Below are 19498 nucleotides of genomic sequence, written 5' to 3'. Positions count from 1 at the left end.
CTGGGCAACACAGTGAGACTCTGTCCCTACAAAAAAATTTTTTTTAAAATTAGCTAGATGTCATGATGTGCATCTGTAGTCCCAGCTACTATGCAGGCTGAAGTAGGAGGATTGCTTGAGCCTGGGAGGTTGAGGCTGCCTTGAGCCATCCATGATCATGCCACTGTACTGGGTGACAGAGTGAGACCCTGTCTCAAAGAAAAAAAATCTTTCTCTACCTCAAGATCATGAAGGTATTTGCTTATTTGCTCATAATAAAGCTTCTTGTGAAGCCTTATTAATTTACATTTTACATTTTGATCTACAGATTACCTGTAATTGATTTTTATGTATTGAGTACAGTTTAAAGTTACATATTTTTTCCATATGAATATTCAGTTGACTCAGCACCATTTATTGAAAAATCTATTTTTCTTCATTCTTTTGCCATGAATCACATATCCCTACATTATGGGTCTCTTGTTAGTTTCTCCTCTGATTTATTGGTCTGCAATTTCAGAAGTCACAAAGTATGTGTTTTCTGTCTGTCTTCCTTTAAAAAAATTTTTTTTTTTTTTAGACAGAATCTCACTTTGTTGCCCAGGCTGGAGTGCAGTGGCATTATACAGGCTTATTGCTAATAAGATGAGATTTTACCATGTTGATCAGGCTGGTCTCGAACTCCTGACCTCAGGTGATCTGCCTGCCTTGGCCTCCCAAAGTGCTGGGATTACTGGCATGAGCCACCACGCCCGATCGCTTTCTACATGTCTTTAAATCTTCCCACCTTATTCTTCTCATTTTTTTTACATTTGTGTATACATTTAGAACTAGCTTAACAATTTTCACACATACACACAAACAAGCTGGGAATTTGGATGAAATTTCATTGTGCATATCAATTTTGAGAATTAACATTTTTACAATATGTTACTGATAAATTTTTAATATTATAAAAATATTTTCCTCTATTTATTTCAATCTGCTGCAGTATCTCCTAGTAATTTTTATAATTTTGGTATAGAGGTTCTCTGTATGTTATTTGCATATTTGATTTGTAGGGGTTCTTTGCTATTTATATACTAAGAAAATTAACCCTTTGTCATTTTTCTCCAATGTATTAGTGCTTTGACTCTGATTTTTTTTTTTTTGAGAAGGAGTGCCACTCTGTTGCCCAGGCTGGAGTGCAATGGCAAGGTCTCAGCTCACTGCAACCTCTGCCTCCCAGGCTTAAGTGATTCTCTCACCTTAGCCTCCTGAGTAGCTGGGACTACAGTTACACACCACTAAGACTGGCTAATTTTTAAAGTTTTTATAGAGATAGGGTTTCACCATTTTGCCTGGACTGGTTTAGAATTCCTGGGCTCAAGCAATACACCTGTCTCGGCCTCCCAAAATGTTGGGATTCTAGGCCTTTGACACTGTGCCTGGCCTGATTATGATTTTTCTAAAATTGAATGTTTTAGTTTATATAATCAAATCTGTCAGTGTTTTTTGTTTTTTTTTTTTTTGTGATTTCTGGAGCCCAGAACTCTTTAAGTATTCACTTAATGTTTTTTATTAATAAAAGCATTATTATTAATTAATATTAAAAGCACCCTGATGCTTTTATTAACTGTTATTATTTTGCACTGTCTTTAAAAAGAGCTGATGATTACAGGGGCTAGAGTGGCTACAGTAAAATTAGTTGTTTCTGAATCCCTCCTTTATATTCTTCGAGGTTATATTAACAGCTATATTACAATTTTTTTTTTGAGACGGAGTTTCGCTCTTATTACCCAGGCTGGAGTGCAATGGCGCAATCTCGGCTCACCGCAACCTCCGCCTCCTGGGTTCAGGCAATTCTCCTGCCTCAGCCTCCTGAGTAGCTGGGATTATAGGCACGCGCCACCATGCCCAGCTAATTTTTTGTATATTTAGTAAAGATGGGGTTTCACCATGTCGACCAGGTTGGTCTCGATCTCTTGACCTCGTGATCCACCGCCTCGGCCTCCCAAAGTGCTGGAATTACAGGCTTGAGCCACTGCACCCGGCCTTATATTACAATTTTAAGTTAAATATATGTTCAATGTTTCCTTGTTATAAATGTTTTAATATTTTTACTGCCGAGACAACTGGTGTACTGTGATTGCCTTTTCTTCCCTTTATAACTTTTGGCTTTTTCTCGGTTTGTAATTGTCTCTTTTTAAAATTTGCTTAGTGTTCTTTGAATATTGGGGCAAAGTTTTGCCATACCCTCCAAAAGCTTTATAAAATACTTTTTAATACAGGAATTCATACAAACTTTTCAGATACTCTGTGTCCGTTCCATTATTTTCCTATGGCATCTTTTTTAGGTTTTTCATCTGCCTGCTTCAGTATGCACTGTATAATTGACATCTTGAGAATGCCCTTTGCTGCTTTCCTAGCATGGGTTGCTTATATCTCGAACACTACGCCTCCTTTCTTGTTATGCTGCAGTACGTACATCTTTGAGTACCTCCCAAGAAAGAGAGCAAGGGACATAAAATCCGGGAGACTTTGCATGTTGAAAATGTTCTTTTTTGCTTTCATACTTGATTGATAGTTTGACTTAGTATAGAATTTGGATATGATCTGCTATTTTATTTTTTTAGGGTGTGTATGTCTAAGTTTTGAGATAGAATCTGGCTCTGTTGCCCAGGTCTGAGTGAAGTAGCACGAACTCAGCTCACTGCAACCTCCACCTCCAAGGCTTAAGTGATTCTCCTGCCTCAGCCTCCTGAGTAGCTGAGACCACAAGCATGTACTACCACATCCAGCTAATTTTTTCTTGGCATTTTTAGTAGAGATGGGGTTTGCCATGTTGGCCAGGCTGGTCTTGAACACCTGACCGCAAGTGATCCACCCACTTCAGCCTCCAAAAGTGTTGGGATTACCGGAGTGAACCATTGTGCCTGGCTTCTTTTTAAATTTAAATTTAACAGTGCCTTCTCTCTCTAGAATTATTATTATTATTTGATACAAGGTCTCTGTTGCCCAGGCTGGAGTACAGTGGCACGGTTATAACTCACTGTAGCCTCAAAGTCCTGGGCCCAAGCCATCCTCCTGCCTCAGCCTCCTGAGTAGCTGAGACTACAGATGCACACCTGGCTAATTTTTAAAAACTTTTTCTAGAGATTCAGTCTTCCTGTGTTGGCTGGGCAGGTCTCAAACATCTGCCCTCAAGTGATCCTGCCACCTCAGCCTCCCAAAGTGCTGGGATTACAGGTGTGAACCTTAGTGCCTGGTGTCCCTCTAGAAATTTGTTTTTCCTTTTTGAGATGGAGTTTGGCTCTGTCACCCAGGCTGGGGTGCAGTGGTGTGATCTTGGCTCACTGCAACCTCTGCCTCCCAAATTCAATTGATTCCCTGCCTCAGCCTCTGGAGTAGCTGGGACTACAGGCATACACCACCACACCTGGCTAATTTTTGTATTTTTAATGGAGACTTAGTTTCACCATCTTGACCAGGCTGGTCTCAAACTTCTGACCTCAAGTGACCACCTACCTCAGCCTCCCAAAGTGCTGGCATTTACAGGCATGAGCTTCTGTGCCCAGCCTAGCAATTTTTAATGACTTTAAAATTCTAGCCATGTGTGACCTCCCAAAGTGCTAGGTAGTCTCAGCACTTTGGGAGGCTGAGGTGGGCAAATCACCTGAGCTCAGGAGTTTGAGACCAGTCGGGACAATGGGGCGAAACCCCATCTCTACACAAAGTTAAAAATTAGCCAGGCGTGGTGGCATGTTCCTATAATTCCAGCTACTTGGGAGAGTAAGGCAGGAAAATCACTTGAGCCTGGCAGGCAGAGGTTGCAGTGAGCTGAAATTGTGCCAATGCACTCCAGCCTGGGTGACAGAATGAGACCCACTTTCCAAAAAAAAAAAAAAAAAAAATCCTGATTTTTCTGAAATTTCACTGTGATGGTCTTTCCTTCGGGTTTCATTAATACATTGTACTCAGTGGGTCTTTTCTTTCTTTCTTTCTTTCTTTCTTTCTTTTTTTTTTTTTTTTTTAAGAAAGAGATAGAAAGGAAGGAAGGAAGGAAAGAAAAAGAAAAGAAAATGAAAGAGAGAAAGAAAGAGAGAGAAAGAGGGAGAGAGAATGGGAGTCTTGCTCTGTTGCCCAGGCTGGAATGCAGTGATGTAATCATAGCTCAGTGCAGCCTCAAACTCCTCACCTCAAGCCATCCTTCCACCTCAGGCTACCCTACCAAGTATCTGAGACTACAGGCATGCACCTCTGTGCCAGGCTAATCTAAAATAAATATTTCATTTTCTTTCTTTTTTTTTTTTTTGAAAACTGTTTTCTAAAGTGACTGTCTTGTTTTGTATTTCCACCAGAAACATGAGTTTTGCTCCAGTTGTCCCGTATATTCACCAGCATGCTGTATTATCAGTTGTTTTATTTTAGCAATTCTAAAAGGTGTATAGTATTGTCTTAATTTATTTTGCACTTCCCTAATGAGCTGTGATGCTGAGTATCTTTTCTTTTTTTGTGTGATTAATTTAATATAAATTAAATTAAACATTTAATCTCTCAGTTACACCAATCACGTTTCAGAGGCTCAAAGGCCACATGTAGTTAGTGTCTATCTTATTGGATGGCACAGATTATCAAACATTTCCTATATTGCAGAAACTTCTGCTAGACAATAGGATGCCTTAGCTAAAGTCATGAGTTCTTTCACATCAGAATTCATGGCTAATCTTCAGTAGAAATAGAGGAATTTTATAAGACTATAACATTTAGTCCTAAAGCATTCAAAGTCCAATTTTCTCATTCCATGTTACAGTTACAAATTTCTCTAGTTTTGATTTAAAAATTACCTGACCATATTTGCTATCTCCCCAACTAAGCTGGAAGCCTTTTAAAAATGGGGCCACTTTTTATCCAATTTGCCAGTCTGTGTCTTTTGATTGGGGCATTTAGTCCATTTACATTTAGGGTTAATATTGATATGTGTGAATCTGATACTGCCATTTAAAGCTAGCTGGCTGTTTTGCCCATTAATTGATGTAGATTCTTCATTATGTTGATGTTCTTTGCCTTTCAATATGTTTTTAGAGTGGCTGGTACTGGTTGTTCCTTTCTATGTGTAGTGCTGCTTTCAGGAGCTCTTGTAAAGCAGGCCTGTGGTGGTGATGAAATCTCTGAGTACTTGCTTGCTCACAAAGGATTTTATTTTTCCTTCACTTATGAAGCTTAGTTTGGCTGGATATGAAATTCTGGGTTGAAAGTTCTTTTCTTTAAGGATGTTGAATATTGGCCCCCACTCTCTTCTGGCTTGTAGGGTTTCTGCTGAGAGATCTGCTATGAGTCTGATGGGCTTTCTCTCTGGTAACCTAACCTTTCTCTCTGGCTGCGCTTAGCATTTTCTCCTTCATTTCAACCCTGGTGAATCTGACAATTATGTGCCTTGGGGTTGCTCTTCTTGAGGAATGTCTTTGTGGTGTTCTCTATATTTCCTGGACTTGAATATTGGCCTGTGTTGCTAGGTTGGGGAAGTTTTCCTGGATAATATCCTGAAGTATATTTCCCAGCTTGGATTCATTTTCTTCGTCACATTCAGGTACACCTATCAAATGTAGATTAAGTCTTTTCACATAGTCCCATATTTCTTGGAGACTGTTCATTCCTTTTTACCCTTTTTTCTCTAATCTTGCCTTCTCATTTTATTTCATTGAATTAATCTTCAACCACCTGATATCCTTTCTTCTGCTTGGTCAATTGACGTTAAAACTTGTGCATGCTTCACAAAGTTCTCGTGTTTTTCAACTCGATCAGTTCATTTATATTCCTCTCTAAGTTGTCTATTCTTGTTAGCATTTCGTCAAATCTTTTTTCAAGGTTCTTAGTTTCTTTACATTGGGTTAGAACAGGCGTCCCCAAACTTTTTACACAGAGGGCCAGTTCACTGTCCCTCAGACTGTTGGAGGGCCACCACATACTGTGCCCCTCTCACTGACCACCAATGAAAGAGCTTCCCCTTCCTGAAGTGCAGCGAGGGGCCAGATAAATGGCCTCAGGGGGCCGCATGCGGCCCGTGGTTCGTAGTTTGGGGATGAATGGGTTAGAACGAGTTCTTTTAGCTCCCAGAAGTTTCTTATTACCCACCTTCTGAAGCCTGATTCTGTCAATTCATCACACTCATTCTCCATCAGGCCTTGTTCCCTTGCTGATGAGGAGCTGTGATCCCTTGTAGGAGGAGAGGTATTCTTGTTTTGGGTGTTTTTGGGCTTTTTGTGCTGTTTTTTTCCCCATCTTTGTGGATTTATCCACCTGTTGTCTTTGTAGTTGCTGACTTTCAGATTGGGTCTCTGAGTGGACGTCCAGTTTGTTGATAATGAAGTTATTTCAGTTTCTTAGTTTTCCTTCTAACACTCTGGCTCCTCTGCTGTAGGACTGCTGAGGTCCGCTCCAGGCCCTGCTGGCCTGTGGATCCGCTGCAGTGGCTGAAGAACAGTAAGGGTTACTACCAGTTTCTTCTGCTGCTATCTTTGTCCCAGAAGGATACTTGCCAAATGTCAGTCTGAGCTCACCTTTATGAGGTGACTCTTTGGGTATATGTGGGTCAGGGAGCTCCTTGCAGAGACCGTGCTGGCAACCTGTGGGGCTCCTCCGCCTGGGAATCTCCTGGTCTGTGGGCAATAAAAATCTGTCTGGAAATGCAGAGTCCACTCACTCTCTGCGCTTTCACTGGGAGCTTCATCCTTCAATGAAATAAAATGAGAAGGCAAGATTAGAGAAAAAAGGGTAAAAAGGAATGAACAAAGTCTCCAAGAAATATGGGACTATGTGAAAATCCTAATTGGCCATCTTGGATCTCTCTCCTCAGTGGGTCTTTTCATTCTGCAGATACATATCTAATCATCTTATGAAACTTAAAAAAAAAATTATTTGTTGATTTTTTTCCTCCAGTGGTTTTTGGATTTTCTTTCTAGAATCTTCTATCAAATATTTCAGGGCATTGTATCCTACTTTCAGGTGTGGCCTTCAGTTTTGGAACACTTGTAGGGTTATTGGGGCAAATCAGTTTACTTCTTATTGGGCTTTCCTTTACTAGGTGCTTTGGTTGGATTTTCTTGATATTGCCAAGTCTATACTATTTTCCATCTTCTTAATATTATATTATAATTCAGGATTACCATTGTTTCTTAGTTTCATCAAAGATGGAGTTTGTTTCTGTTTCTCATCCTCTGTATTATTTGAGAGGAGAATAAAATTTAGAGGTATTCCATATTGAAACAGAAACTTAAATCTATTGTTTTTATTTCTAGTGGTTGTTATCTGTATCAGTTATGATTATATGCTTTATATCGAGTTTACCAAAAACGTTCTAAAACAAAATGATTAGATCTACAAACAGATAAGTGATTTTTTTGAATAAGCGTGACATTGCTTGCACATAGCAATCTCTGGACTTAAAAAAAATTCTGTATTCCATCAAATTCTGAGATCCTATCACTATAAAAAGCACCAGTTTGTTATATAGCACTAAGAATGAAGAGCAGTCACTTAAACATTACACAGTGTTTTATATCCTAGACTTTAGAAACATTATAAAATGTTTACTGTGGTGAAAACCATATATCATAAAATTTACCATTTCAACCAGTTCAGTAGTGTTAAGTATATTTACATTGTTTTGAAATAGATCTCTAGAACTTTTTAATCTTCACTTAGACTTCTAATGTTATATTTATTGAAAGAATGCTTTTAGGCTTATTTGGGCATATATATATATATATATATAGATAGATAGATAGATAGATAGATACATATTCATACACACACACATACACAAACATATGTATATAATTTTTGTAGAGTCTGGGTTTACTATGCTGCCCAGGCTGGTTTTGAACTTCTATCCTCAAGCGATCCTTCTGCCTTGGCCTTCCAAAGTGCAGGGTTTATAGATGTGAGCCACTACGTTCTGCTAGGCACAGTTTTTAATTTTATATTACACTGCTTTGTTTTCTTGCCTTTCTATGAACATAATAATTTTTTGTTTAGGGCTAAATCATAGTGTAATCTTTTGAAGACATTTAAACAACAGAATTACTTAGAACATGTCTGATATTAGCAATGCACAAACTAATTCATATTTAAGTGATTATCAGATGAACGATATGACTAATTTGCATATATTTGCACATGCACAGGCAATGACAACTATGTCACAACTGTTGCCTGTGCTATAGAGATGTAAAAGTGTCATCACTTTTAAAGTGTTTCCCTATTTCAGATATTAAAATGTAAGAAAAGTGAGTCAAGAATTGATGAAGGGTGGGCACAGAGGCCCACGCCTGTAATCCTAGCACTTTGAGAGGCTGAGGCAGGCAGATCACCTGAGGTCAGAAGTTCGAGATCAAACTGGCAAACGTGGTAAAACTCCATCTCTACTAAAAATACAAAAATTAGCTGGTCGTGGTGGCATGTGCCTGTAGTCCTAGCTACATGAGAGGTTGAGGCAGTAGAATTGCTTGAACCCAGGAGGTGGAGTTTGCAGTAAGCCAAGATCACGCCACTGCACTCCTGTCTGTGCTACAAACTGAGACTCTGTATCAAAAAATATTTAAAAAGAATTGATGAATCATAATGTACTATGCTTTCCCTGAATAGAATTGGCTTCATAATGTTTCCATTTTTCTGTGTCTCAAATTATAATCATAAACTGTATATGCACATGTACATACATAGATACACATATAAATATGTGTGCACACATACTTTTTCTTTTTACTAAATAAACTGATAATTAGATCTCTGTTTTCTAGTTCACAGATAAAGAAAACTTTCCAAAAGGAGGTACTAGCTTTAACATTGAAGACAATGTTAAAGTGCTATCTGGGTCTGAGAAGGACTCAATTGAAAATGATTGTAAGTAAAATATAACATTAAAAAAATAGGTGACATTGAACAAACTGTTATGTAAAGATCCTTGCTTTATTTTTCCACAGCCATTTTAGGTTTTTCTCCTAAGGATTCAGAACATTTATATCATTGTTTGGATTATAATTTTAAATCAGCAGAGAAGACTTCATGGGAAGCAAATAAGGTATGATATAAATAGAGCTTTAATAGTTGAGAATAAAAAATTTTTGGTAGTCTCACAAGAAATGAATCTATTAAAATCTAAAAAGATAAAAATCTTAAGACTAGATGATTTATTAAACATGATCAAGAATGTTTATCAGTAACTAACTAATAATATTTTTTGGTGATAAAACAGCAGAGTAATTTTTTTTTTTTAAGACAGAGTCTCGCTCTGTTGCCCAGGCTGGAGTGCAGTGGCACAGTCCTGACTCACTGCAACCTTTGCCTCCCAGGTTCAAGAGATTCTCCTGCCTCAGCTGCCCAAGTATCTGGGACTACAGATGCCCATCACCACGCCTGGCTCATTTTTGTATTTTTAGTAGAGATGGGGTTTCACCATGTTGGCCAGGCTGGTCTCAAACTCCTGACCTCAGGTGATCTGCCCACCTCAGCCTCCCAAAGTGCTGGGATTACATGTGTGAGCCATGGCACCCAGCCTGCAGAGTAATTTTTGTTAAAATCTAACAAAATGTAGATGACTGCTTTCTTTGTTATTTGAAGATGCTTTGATCTTTGCAATATGACAGGAAATGAGACATGCATAATTAGAAAGGAAGAAATAGAATTAAAATAACCAATTAAAACTTAGAAGTTTAGGAGGGATTTTTTTCCCTCTTGTTACCCAGGCTGGAGTGCAATGGCGCGATCTCGGCTCACCGTAACCTCTGCCTCCTGGGTTCAGGCAATTCTCCTGCCTCAGCCTCCTGAGTAGCTGGGATTACAGGCACGCACCACCATGCCCAGCTAATTTTTTGTATTTTTAGTAGAGACGGGGTTTCACCATATTGACCAGGATGGTCTCGATCTCTTGACCTCGTGATCCACCCGCCTCAGCCTCCCAAAGTGCTGGGATTACAGGCTTGAGCCACCACGCCCGGCCCCCTAGGAGGGATTTTTAGAAAGGAAATGAAGACAAGATAAACTTGAAAAATTAGGTTGGGTGTGGTGGCTCACGCCTGTAATCCCAGCACTTTGGGAGGCTGAGGTGGGTGGATCATTTGAGGTCAGGAGTTGGAGACCAGTCTGGCCAACGGGGTGAAACCCTCTCTCTACTAAAAATACCAAAAAAAAATTTTTTTTCCCAGGCTCAAGTTCAGTGGTGCCATCTCAGCTCACTGCAGCCTCTACCTTTCAGGTACAAGTGATTCTCATGCCTCAGCCTTCTGAGTAGCTGGGACTACAGGTGTGCACTACCATGCCCGGCTAATTTTTATATTTTTAGTAGATCTTCAGGACCAAATCCTAATAACCCAGACCAGTTCAAATTAAAGTCTGACCCATTTCAAATAAATCCGAAAGATTTCATGCTCTGTATTTTGCTGTTATTCTTATTGATTTTAGTAAGTTCTGTCCTTTTTGGAAGAAATTTTATAGTCTTTGCCTCTGCCATAGCTCTGCATGATGTGCTTTACATCATTATTTTTATAATATAGATTACTAGAATTCGTTCAAACTAAAGAAAAAATCAGAAAATTTTGATCCATAGTTTTGATTCTTCTTTCTGTATAGGTGACATCACCAGAACAAAACATCTGTACATTGAGCCCTGTTTCTACCTTTTCTTTGAACTCAAGAGATGAAGACTTCATAGTTGAATTCTCTGAAAAGTCCCTGAAAGCAAGAACTTTACCTGATGATCTTCATTTTCTACACTTAGAGGGTAGTCATTACCATATTGCTGTAATATCTGGCTATCCATTTAAGATGAAGGTTTTTTATTTGAGAGATTATTACACTAAAAATATCTTAGAACCAGATTCAGTGTCATACCCCTTGAAGCCTTTCTATAACCATTTTTCCTTTGAACTTTTTCTATCATAGGTAGCTATTCCAAGAACAATATTCCCTTCTAGCTATTTAGTTTCTTCTTGTTTCTCCTCCTAACTTAGTCACACAGACCCCTGAAAGTTCTTCTACAATTGTCAATACGTCTTACAGCTGTAACTCCAGTGTCTTAACACCTTTACAACCCCTTCCTGTTCCAGAGGAATGACTCATTTTGATTGTTTCACCAACACCATTGGTTGACCTTAGCATAACCTCTTAGTTTCTCTTTTTGCTTTGGTATCCCAACATTCCTTGGACTCTGGGTTTTCATATATTTTGGCTTTTCACTATGAGTCAGTTTCTGCTTCTTGATAAATACAATACTATTCTCTAGGATCCCTTCCACTAAAATTTCTTTTCTTCTCTCTTTTCTTATAATCTTATCAATATATATTCCCCTGGTTCTGAGTTTATTTGGGTGAGGGGTGAGTTGTACATAATTTTTTTGATTTTGGATGGATGATATAAAAAAATTTGTAATGTGAATTGGTAATTGGGTTAGAGAGGTTTTATGGGTGTGGTTGGTAGAAGGCAACAAGGTAGAGAAGAATCAAATATATGGAATTGGGTATTCAAGAACAAGTGATACAGCAAAGAAATAATAGATGATTTTCACAGTTATACCATGAATCTTTTACTTCTTTAATGGATTTTTAACTTTTCTCAGTGTTACTTGATCAACTTGTTAGAATTACAACATAGCACTATATAAAAGAATATTCATTGGCTCACCTACTGCTCTGCTACTTTCCAAATGATCTCTAGAGTGTATTTCCAGCAAAACAGAAACTCTGTCAGGAAGGTACTTTATTATAAAATAGGAATCCATAGTAATATCAGATTAAAAACTATAAGCATGCATAATTCTGATGCAGTATTATTCATTTGTTTATGTTTTCAACAACTATTTATTGCTTCTTAGATTTTTAGGAATATATCTATCACTAAAGCTGCTGACACAGAAGGAATCATTAAACTCCTTCAGACAGAATTTGCTATGAGTTTACCAGAATTTTATTAAACACCATTAACTCAAAATAAAGCTAAAATCTTTTTCACCCTAAAGGGTAACATGAAAATTAATGAGTGTAAAAATTTATAAAGGAAGTTACAATCACATAGGCATATAAATGAAGCATGAACTTAAGTTTCCGGAGAAAGAATGGAGTAGGTGTGAAAAACTACTTTAGGTTCTCAATAAAAAACTCGTGTAGGTTCTCATCCTGACTTTGCCACTTTGTAGTTATGCTGCCTCTAAGCTTCTGTAAGCTCATTGGTAAAATGAAAATGATGCATTTTTGTTGTTATTAGCTTTAAAGTGCTTTGAAAACGTAAGTGGTATGTAAATACAATTTAGTAATCAAAAAAAATTTTTTAGTTGAGGAGGAAAAGAAAAAGAGGACTTTATCAACCCTAAAAAAGTTTCAGTATATATGAATAAAGCTTTAAAATCTTTATTTTTTGAGATTAAAACCATTAATTTTTTTAAGGAAATTATATATTTTTTCAAGATAAGTTGCTATTTTTTGCTTTTATATACCTACTGTTTTCTAGAGCCTAGGTGATGCCTAGTAGTACATTTTTATTTAATCAGCGTTGTTTTCTTTCAGAAATGAAAAAATCCAGTTCTCTGGAGAATGAGAACCTTCAAAAGCTTTCATTAGTAAGTAGAACCCAGGTTCCACTTATTACTTTGCCACCTACTGATGGACCGCCTGACTTAGACTCTTATTCATATATGATCAACTCTAACACATGTGAGTCTTCTGGTTCCCCCAAGCTCAACTTGTGTGAAGAGTCAGCAGTTCTTTCTTTTAGTGCTGAGCCTGAGGATCATAATGAAACCTCTTTCTGTGGAGAATCTAGGGAAGTGACTCCAGGGGATGTTTCACTTCTCACTGGTATATCTACTCAGAGCAAGTGGCTGAAATATCAAAACACATCCCAATGCAATGTGACTACTCCAAACAGAGTTGATAAGAGAATAACCAATGGCTTCTTTGCTGAGGCTATTTCTGGGATGCATTTTAGAGATACAAGTAAAAGACAGAGTGATGCTATCAGTGAAAGCTCTTTAGACTCTGTGCATTTGCAAATGATAAAAGGCATGCTCTATCAACAGCAGCAGGATTTTAGCAGACAAGATTTGGTTTCCAGAAAGAAAGTACTTTCTCTAAATTTAAAGCAGACTTCTAAGACAGAGGAAATTAAAACTGTATTAGGAGGGTCTACCTGCTACGACAGTGTAAAGGATTTACAGGTGAGGAAATGTACCAGCCTTGTAATGCATTTTTCCAATAGTTATTGTCTGAATTTCAGTAAAAGAATTACCAAAATATACTGCATCAGAGCAATTTGGACAGATGGCTTTTATTTGATCCTAACTTTGAGCTACAGTTACATCACTTTCTTTTACTTAAAATCTCTCCTAATCTTAATGAACATTGAATGAAATGATTTATTTGAAAGTATCTGGTGCAGTGTCTGACACGTTATCAATACTTAATAAGTGATAGTTCCTATTTCTGTTTTCATCACTACTACTGATTGTTTTTAGTGATTTAATGATTGTTTTTACTTTTGACTGTCAATTGTATTTGCTGATTAAGTGATCATTAGGGTAAAGGTGTATCTTATTTCACATTAGTTGTGAATAATCCTTATTATAGTCATAACCCAAAATAAAGATACATAATGATCCATTCACATCAGTTAACTTTTTCTTAGCAAAAAATATATAAAAACTTATTAAGGGGCAGATAAGAAGTTACTCTTATTTAGGGTTAAAGGCTATTCTTGCTGTATTTGGTTTCTCATTTAAAATTTGGAAGTAGTTTTCAAGGATCCTAGAAATCAAAAGAAAATAATATTTAAAAAAATATGTCTATAAAAAATAATTTACTCATTAGTAAACAGTATTTTTCTGGAGTTGTTATCATAACTTGAATTATTCCATTGCAGGAGATAAGTGGTTCTGAGCTATGCTTTCCAAGTGGGCAGAAATTAAAGTCTCCTTATCTTCCCCAAAGGCAAATTCACATACCAGCTGTTTTTCAATCTCCTGCTCATTATAAGCAGACTTTCACATCTTGCCTCATAGGTATGACTGTTATATTTTTATAGTATTCTGATTGCTGTTTCATGTAAGTAATAGAATTGTGAGAGTGTAATACATTATGTTGTGCATTTTTATAGTAAATTCCTCATTCACGATTTATTTTTCATATGTTGATTCTAGTTTTTGACAGTAACTGTTATTCTAATTTCAGATCAAAACTGAGTTTTGAAAGTTGGAAATGACAGTTTTCTTTCTTTCTTTCTTTCTTTCTTTTTTTTTTTGAGAGAGTAGAGTGCAGTGGAGCAGTCTTGCTCACTGCAGCCTTGTCTTCCAGGCTTAAGTGATCCTCCCACCTCAGCCTCCCAAGTAGTTGGAACCACAGGTGCACACCACCACACCCAGCTAATTTTTGTATTTTTAGTAGAAATGGGGTCTCACCATGTATTTTAGGCTGGTCTCAAACTTCTGGGTTCAAGTCATCCATTCACCTTTGCTTCCCAAAGTGCTTTGATTACAGGCATGAGCCACCATGCTTGGCCAGTATTATCATGTTTTTCTTTTTCTTGAGATGGAGTCTTGCTCTGTCGCCGATGCTGGAGTGCAGTGGTGAGATCTCAGCTCACTGCAACCTTTGCCTCCCAGGTTCAAGCGATTCTCCTGCCTCAGCCTTTCAAGTAGCTGGGACTACAGGTGCATACCACCATACCTGGCTAATTTTTTTTGTATTTGTAGTAGAGATTGGTTTTCACTGTGTTAGCCAGGATGGTCTCCATCTCCTGACCTCATGATCCGTCTGACTTGGCCTCCCCAAAGTGCTGGAATTACAGGCATGAGCCACTGCACCGACCCAGTATTATCTTTTTAAAATTAGAGTTTTTCTTTCTTTCTTTCTTAACTAGAACTGTTACAAATGACCTGTTAAATTTAGCAGAAAATACTTTTAAAAAAAGGATATTTGTATTATATATGACTGTTAAAAGGCTATCAAATTTAGCTATAAACAGTATATATGTGATACAAACAAAATTATTTTCCATTTATTTTTCTTCTGTATCTATCTATCTCTCTTTTTTTTTTCTTTTTTTTGTAGAACATCTAAATATATTGCTGTTTGGGTTAGCACAAAACTTGCACAAAGCTCTCTCAAAAGTTGACATATCATTTTACACATCGTTGAAGGGAGAGACCCTGAAAAACGTGGAAAATAATGTACCGTCATGTCATCACCGTCAACCTGCAAAACTTGTCATGGTTAAAAAGGAAGGTCCAAATAAGGTATTTTTGCTTCCCCTCCCCCTACCATATCAATACTTGTCTTATAAAGGCTTTAGGTACTTATTACTTCATGATAAGCTTAAAGACTGAATCTTGATTAAGAGCATTCTATTTGAGGTGTTAGTACCTAACATGCAGTAAATGCTTAAAGTTTTATTGAAAGAATTATCTGTACTCTAGGATACAAAAGTATGAGTTAAGATTAACCTTCAAGTTGCTCAAGAACTTTTTGTATAGTATTTTTATTATTATTATTTTCTTAGAGACAGGGTCTCACTGTTTTGCCCAGGCTGGAGTGCAGTGACATGATCACAACTCACTGGAGCCTTGAACTTCTGGGCTCAGGCGATCCTCCTGCCTTGGCCTCCCAAAGTGCTAGGATTATAGGCATAAGCCACTGTGCTCAGCTGAAAATTTTATATACTTCTGTAGTTGATAAAATAGGAGGAATATGCCCGTTAAGTGAGATCACTGAGAAGGGGAATATATTCCAACCTGAGAGCTTAGAGAATTCAGAAATAGCCTGAAAGAAATGAATACTGAAGCTAGTCTACTATTTAGTCGCTAGTATAAGTAACAGATAAGGCCAGAGGAATAGAAAAATATGCTGACTTAATTTATATTTTTAATAATATATTACGGAGTAAGTCAGATTAATAAAATGTATGTTGATTGATGGCTTATACTCATTGTTGAACTGTGCTTCCATTCATAATACAGTTTCCTTCTACAATTTGCATATCCCACTTTATTGTTAGCTAAGTGTGTAAATTTGGATTTAAATTTAGGTGTCAAAAGCAAAAATTCATAAATAATGGTATAACTGTGGACTAAAATAGAATATAGCCACTAAAAGTCTTTGCTTTCTTTTTCAGATTATTTGATGACATAGTTGCCTGCTCATACTATGTTGTTGGGTACAAGGGCTAGGTTACAGAGTAGAAAATGTATCGTCTGAGTTTTGTTTAAAAAAGAACAAATTACATGTGTTTGTTCTTGTTGGGTTGTGCTGTGTGCACTTAATGTGAATGAGAAAAAAGAATAGAAAGAAATGCATAAGATATTCAGTATTTCTACACAGCATTCAGTTTGCTTATAGTGAACATTTTAAATCAGAGAAACACATTTTCAAATAAGCTTTTATTCTCAGAATAATGTGATCTTTTAGTAAAGAGAAAGTAAATGGAAAAGTAGTTGGTTTTAAATTTTAAGCTAATAATAAAGCTAAGTTGTATATTGACTAATTTATTAGAGTACAATAATGCCAAGCAGTCTTCGTAGAAGCCTTGATAAATGCAAGAACAATAGAAAAATAAAAGCATTTTTTTTCACTAAATTTTGATCTTTTTTCTTTCACCTTAGGGTCGTCTCTTTTATACATGTGATGGACCCAAAGCTGATAGATGTAAATTCTTTAAATGGCTTGAGGATATAACTCCAGGATATTTAACACAGGAAGGAGCTCGACCTGGCATAGTTTTAAGTGATATTAAGAGTATTGGCTTGTACTTAAGAAGTCAAAAGATACCACTCTATGAGGAATGCCAGCTTTTGGTGAGGTACGTTTTATAGTACCAAATAATTGCTTGTGATTTTATAGGAGAATGATAGCCTTCACAGAATTATCATCAGTTTTAAAAGATTTTAAGATAGGAAAATTATTTAAAAGATAGAATACCTCAGTTTCTAAACTTGCAAAATGGGAATGAGTCTTTTTTTAAAAATTATATAGTGACAAGGTCTCGCTCTGTTGCCCAGGCTGGAGTGCAGTGGTGTGATCCTTAGCTCACTTCAGCCTTGAACTCCTGGGTCCAAGCTCTCCACCTGCCCCGGCCTCCTGAGTAGTTAGGACTTCAGGCACATGCCACCATGCCAAGCTAATTTAAAATTTTTGTAGAGATGGGGGTCTTGCTATGTTGCCCAGGCTGGTTTCAAACTCCTGGACTCAATTGATCCTCCTCCCATCTCAGCCTCCCAAAGGGCTGGAATTACGGGTATGATACCATGCTCGGCCAGGGAATAAGTCTTTAAAGTTACTTTGGCTCCCTCTAAGCATCAAACAGTATGAGCAATATTAGGCTAATTAGCAGGATGCTATTTTTCTAACTTATTTTATGTGTAGTTGGGGCCATTTTCCACAATCCTAAGGGAAATCCTATCTGACAAACCATAGGAATAACTTTTAGCAATGTGGCATAATAGATAAGTGATCATTTGCATGCCTAAACTACATAGCTTATAGGATAATAGAATGCTGCTTTTTGGAAGTATGTCTTTTGTAAAAGTTTAGGTTATTAAAAATAAATATAATGACCATTTGCATCATGGTGATTTAATAGTAATATTTGTATTGGGAGCTTATATATGCCAGGCCCTCTTCTAAGCACTTCACATGAATTATTATTATATTTTATTTATTTAAAAAAATTTTAAAATTTATTTTACTTCAAGTTCTGGGTTACATGTGCAGATCCTGCAGGATTGTTACATAGGTATATACATGCCATGGTGGTTTGCTGCCTCTATCCCCCCATCACCTACATTAAATATTTCTTCTAATGTTATCCCTCCCCAATCTCCCTACCCCCTGCTATCCCTCCCCTAGTCCCCTCACCCCCCAACAGACCCCAGTGTGTGATGTTCCCCTCCCTGTGTCCATGTGTTCTCATATTTCAACACTCATGAGTGAGAACATGCGGTATTTTGTTTTCTGTTCTTGTGTTAGTTTGCTGAAAATGATGGTTTCCAGATTCATCCATGTCCCTGCAAAGGATATGAACTCATTCTTTGTTTGTGGCTGCCTAGTGTTCCACGGTATATATGTGCCACATTTTTTTTTTTATCCAGTCTATCTTTGATGGGCATTTGGATTGTTTCCATGTCTTTGCTATTGTAAACAGTGCCACAATGAACGTACATGTGCATGTGTCTTTATAATAGAATGATTTATAATCCTTTGGGTGTATAACCAGTAATGGGATGGCTGAGTCAAATGGTATTTCTATTTTTAGGTCCTTGAGGAATCACCACACTGTCTTCCACAATGGTTGAACTGATTTACACTCCCACCAACAGTGTCAAAGTGCCCCTATTTCTCCACCTCCTCTCTAGCATCTGTTGTCTCCAGATTTTTTAACAATCGCCATTCTACTGGCGTGAGATGATATCTTATTGTGGTTTTGATTTGCATTTCTCTAATGACCAGTGATGATGAGCATCTTTTCGTATGTTTTTTGGCCACATAAATGTCTTTTTTGGAAAAGTGTCTATATCTTTTGCTCACTTTTTGATGGGGTTGTTTGTTTTTTTCTTGTATATTTGTTTTAGTTCTTTGTAGATTCTGGATATTAGCCCTTTGTCAGATGGGTAGATTGCAAAAATTTTTTTCCAGTCTGTTGGTTGCTGATTCACTCTAATGGTTGTTTCTTTTGCTGTGCAGTAGTTCTTAAGTTTAATTAGATCCCATTTGTCTATTTTGGATTTTGTTGCCATTGCTTTTGGTATTTTAGTCATGAAGTCCTTGCCTATGCCTATGTCCTAAATGGTATTGCCTAGATTTTCTTCTAGAGTTTTTATGGTGTTAGGTCTTATGTTTAAATCTTTAATCCATCTGGAGTTAATTTTTGTATAAGGTGTCAGGAAGGGGTCTAGTTTCTGCTTTCTGCACATGGCTAGCCAGTTTTCCCAAGACCATTTATTAAATAGGGAATCCTTTCCCCATTGCTTGTTTTTGTCCAGTTTGTCACAGATCAGATGGTTGTAGATGTGTGGCATTACTTTCGAGGCCTCTCTTCTGTTCCATTGGTCTATATCACTGTTTTAGTAGCAGTATCATCACATGAATTATTTTATATGATCATTATAATAACCTGTGAGATAAGGAGATATGGGAATAAGTTATTATTCCCATTTTATAGTTTAGAAAATAAGATTCCTCAAAAAAAAAAAAAAAATAAAACTAGAGCTAGATCGTATGATCTAGCAATCCCATACTTGGATATGTATCCAAAAGAAAGGAAATCAGTACGTATATCAAAGAGATACCTGTACTTTCATGTTTATTTCAGCAGTAGTCATAATAGCCAAGATATGGAATCAACCTAAGTGTCCATCAATGGATGAATGGATAAAGAAAATGTGGTATATAAACACACACACACACAGTGGGATCTTATTCAACTAAGAATGAAATGAAAGAATGTAGAAAGAATGAAATCCTGTCATCCTCAGCAACTGGAGGTCATTATGTTAAGTGAAATA

At 37.0% G+C, this 19498-nt stretch overlaps 1 protein-coding gene across 5 annotated transcripts in view; it reads left to right on the top strand.

Moving 5' to 3' along the window:
• ZGRF1 (zinc finger GRF-type containing 1) overlaps positions 1 to 19498 on the top strand; it is a 97610-nt gene that overhangs the window by 35294 nt on the left and 42818 nt on the right. For all 5 annotated transcript variants that reach the window (XM_074396578.1, XM_074396577.1, XM_074396576.1 and 2 more), the window contains 7 exons: positions 8760 to 8862; positions 8943 to 9040; positions 10588 to 10738; positions 12516 to 12568; positions 13867 to 14005; positions 15054 to 15238; positions 16601 to 16797. In XM_074396578.1, the coding sequence (XP_074252679.1) occupies positions 8760 to 8862; positions 8943 to 9040; positions 10588 to 10738; positions 12516 to 12568; positions 13867 to 14005; positions 15054 to 15238; positions 16601 to 16797 (926 nt within the window). The remainder of the gene's footprint in view (positions 1 to 8759; positions 8863 to 8942; positions 9041 to 10587; positions 10739 to 12515; positions 12569 to 13866; positions 14006 to 15053; positions 15239 to 16600; positions 16798 to 19498) is intronic.

This window comes from Saimiri boliviensis, chromosome 3 (genome assembly GCF_048565385.1).
Source record: "Saimiri boliviensis isolate mSaiBol1 chromosome 3, mSaiBol1.pri, whole genome shotgun sequence".
Classification (NCBI taxonomy): Eukaryota; Metazoa; Chordata; class Mammalia; order Primates; family Cebidae; genus Saimiri; species Saimiri boliviensis.
The sequence above is the reverse complement of the archived record's forward strand: the minus strand, read 5'-3'. Positions and strand labels throughout refer to the sequence as shown.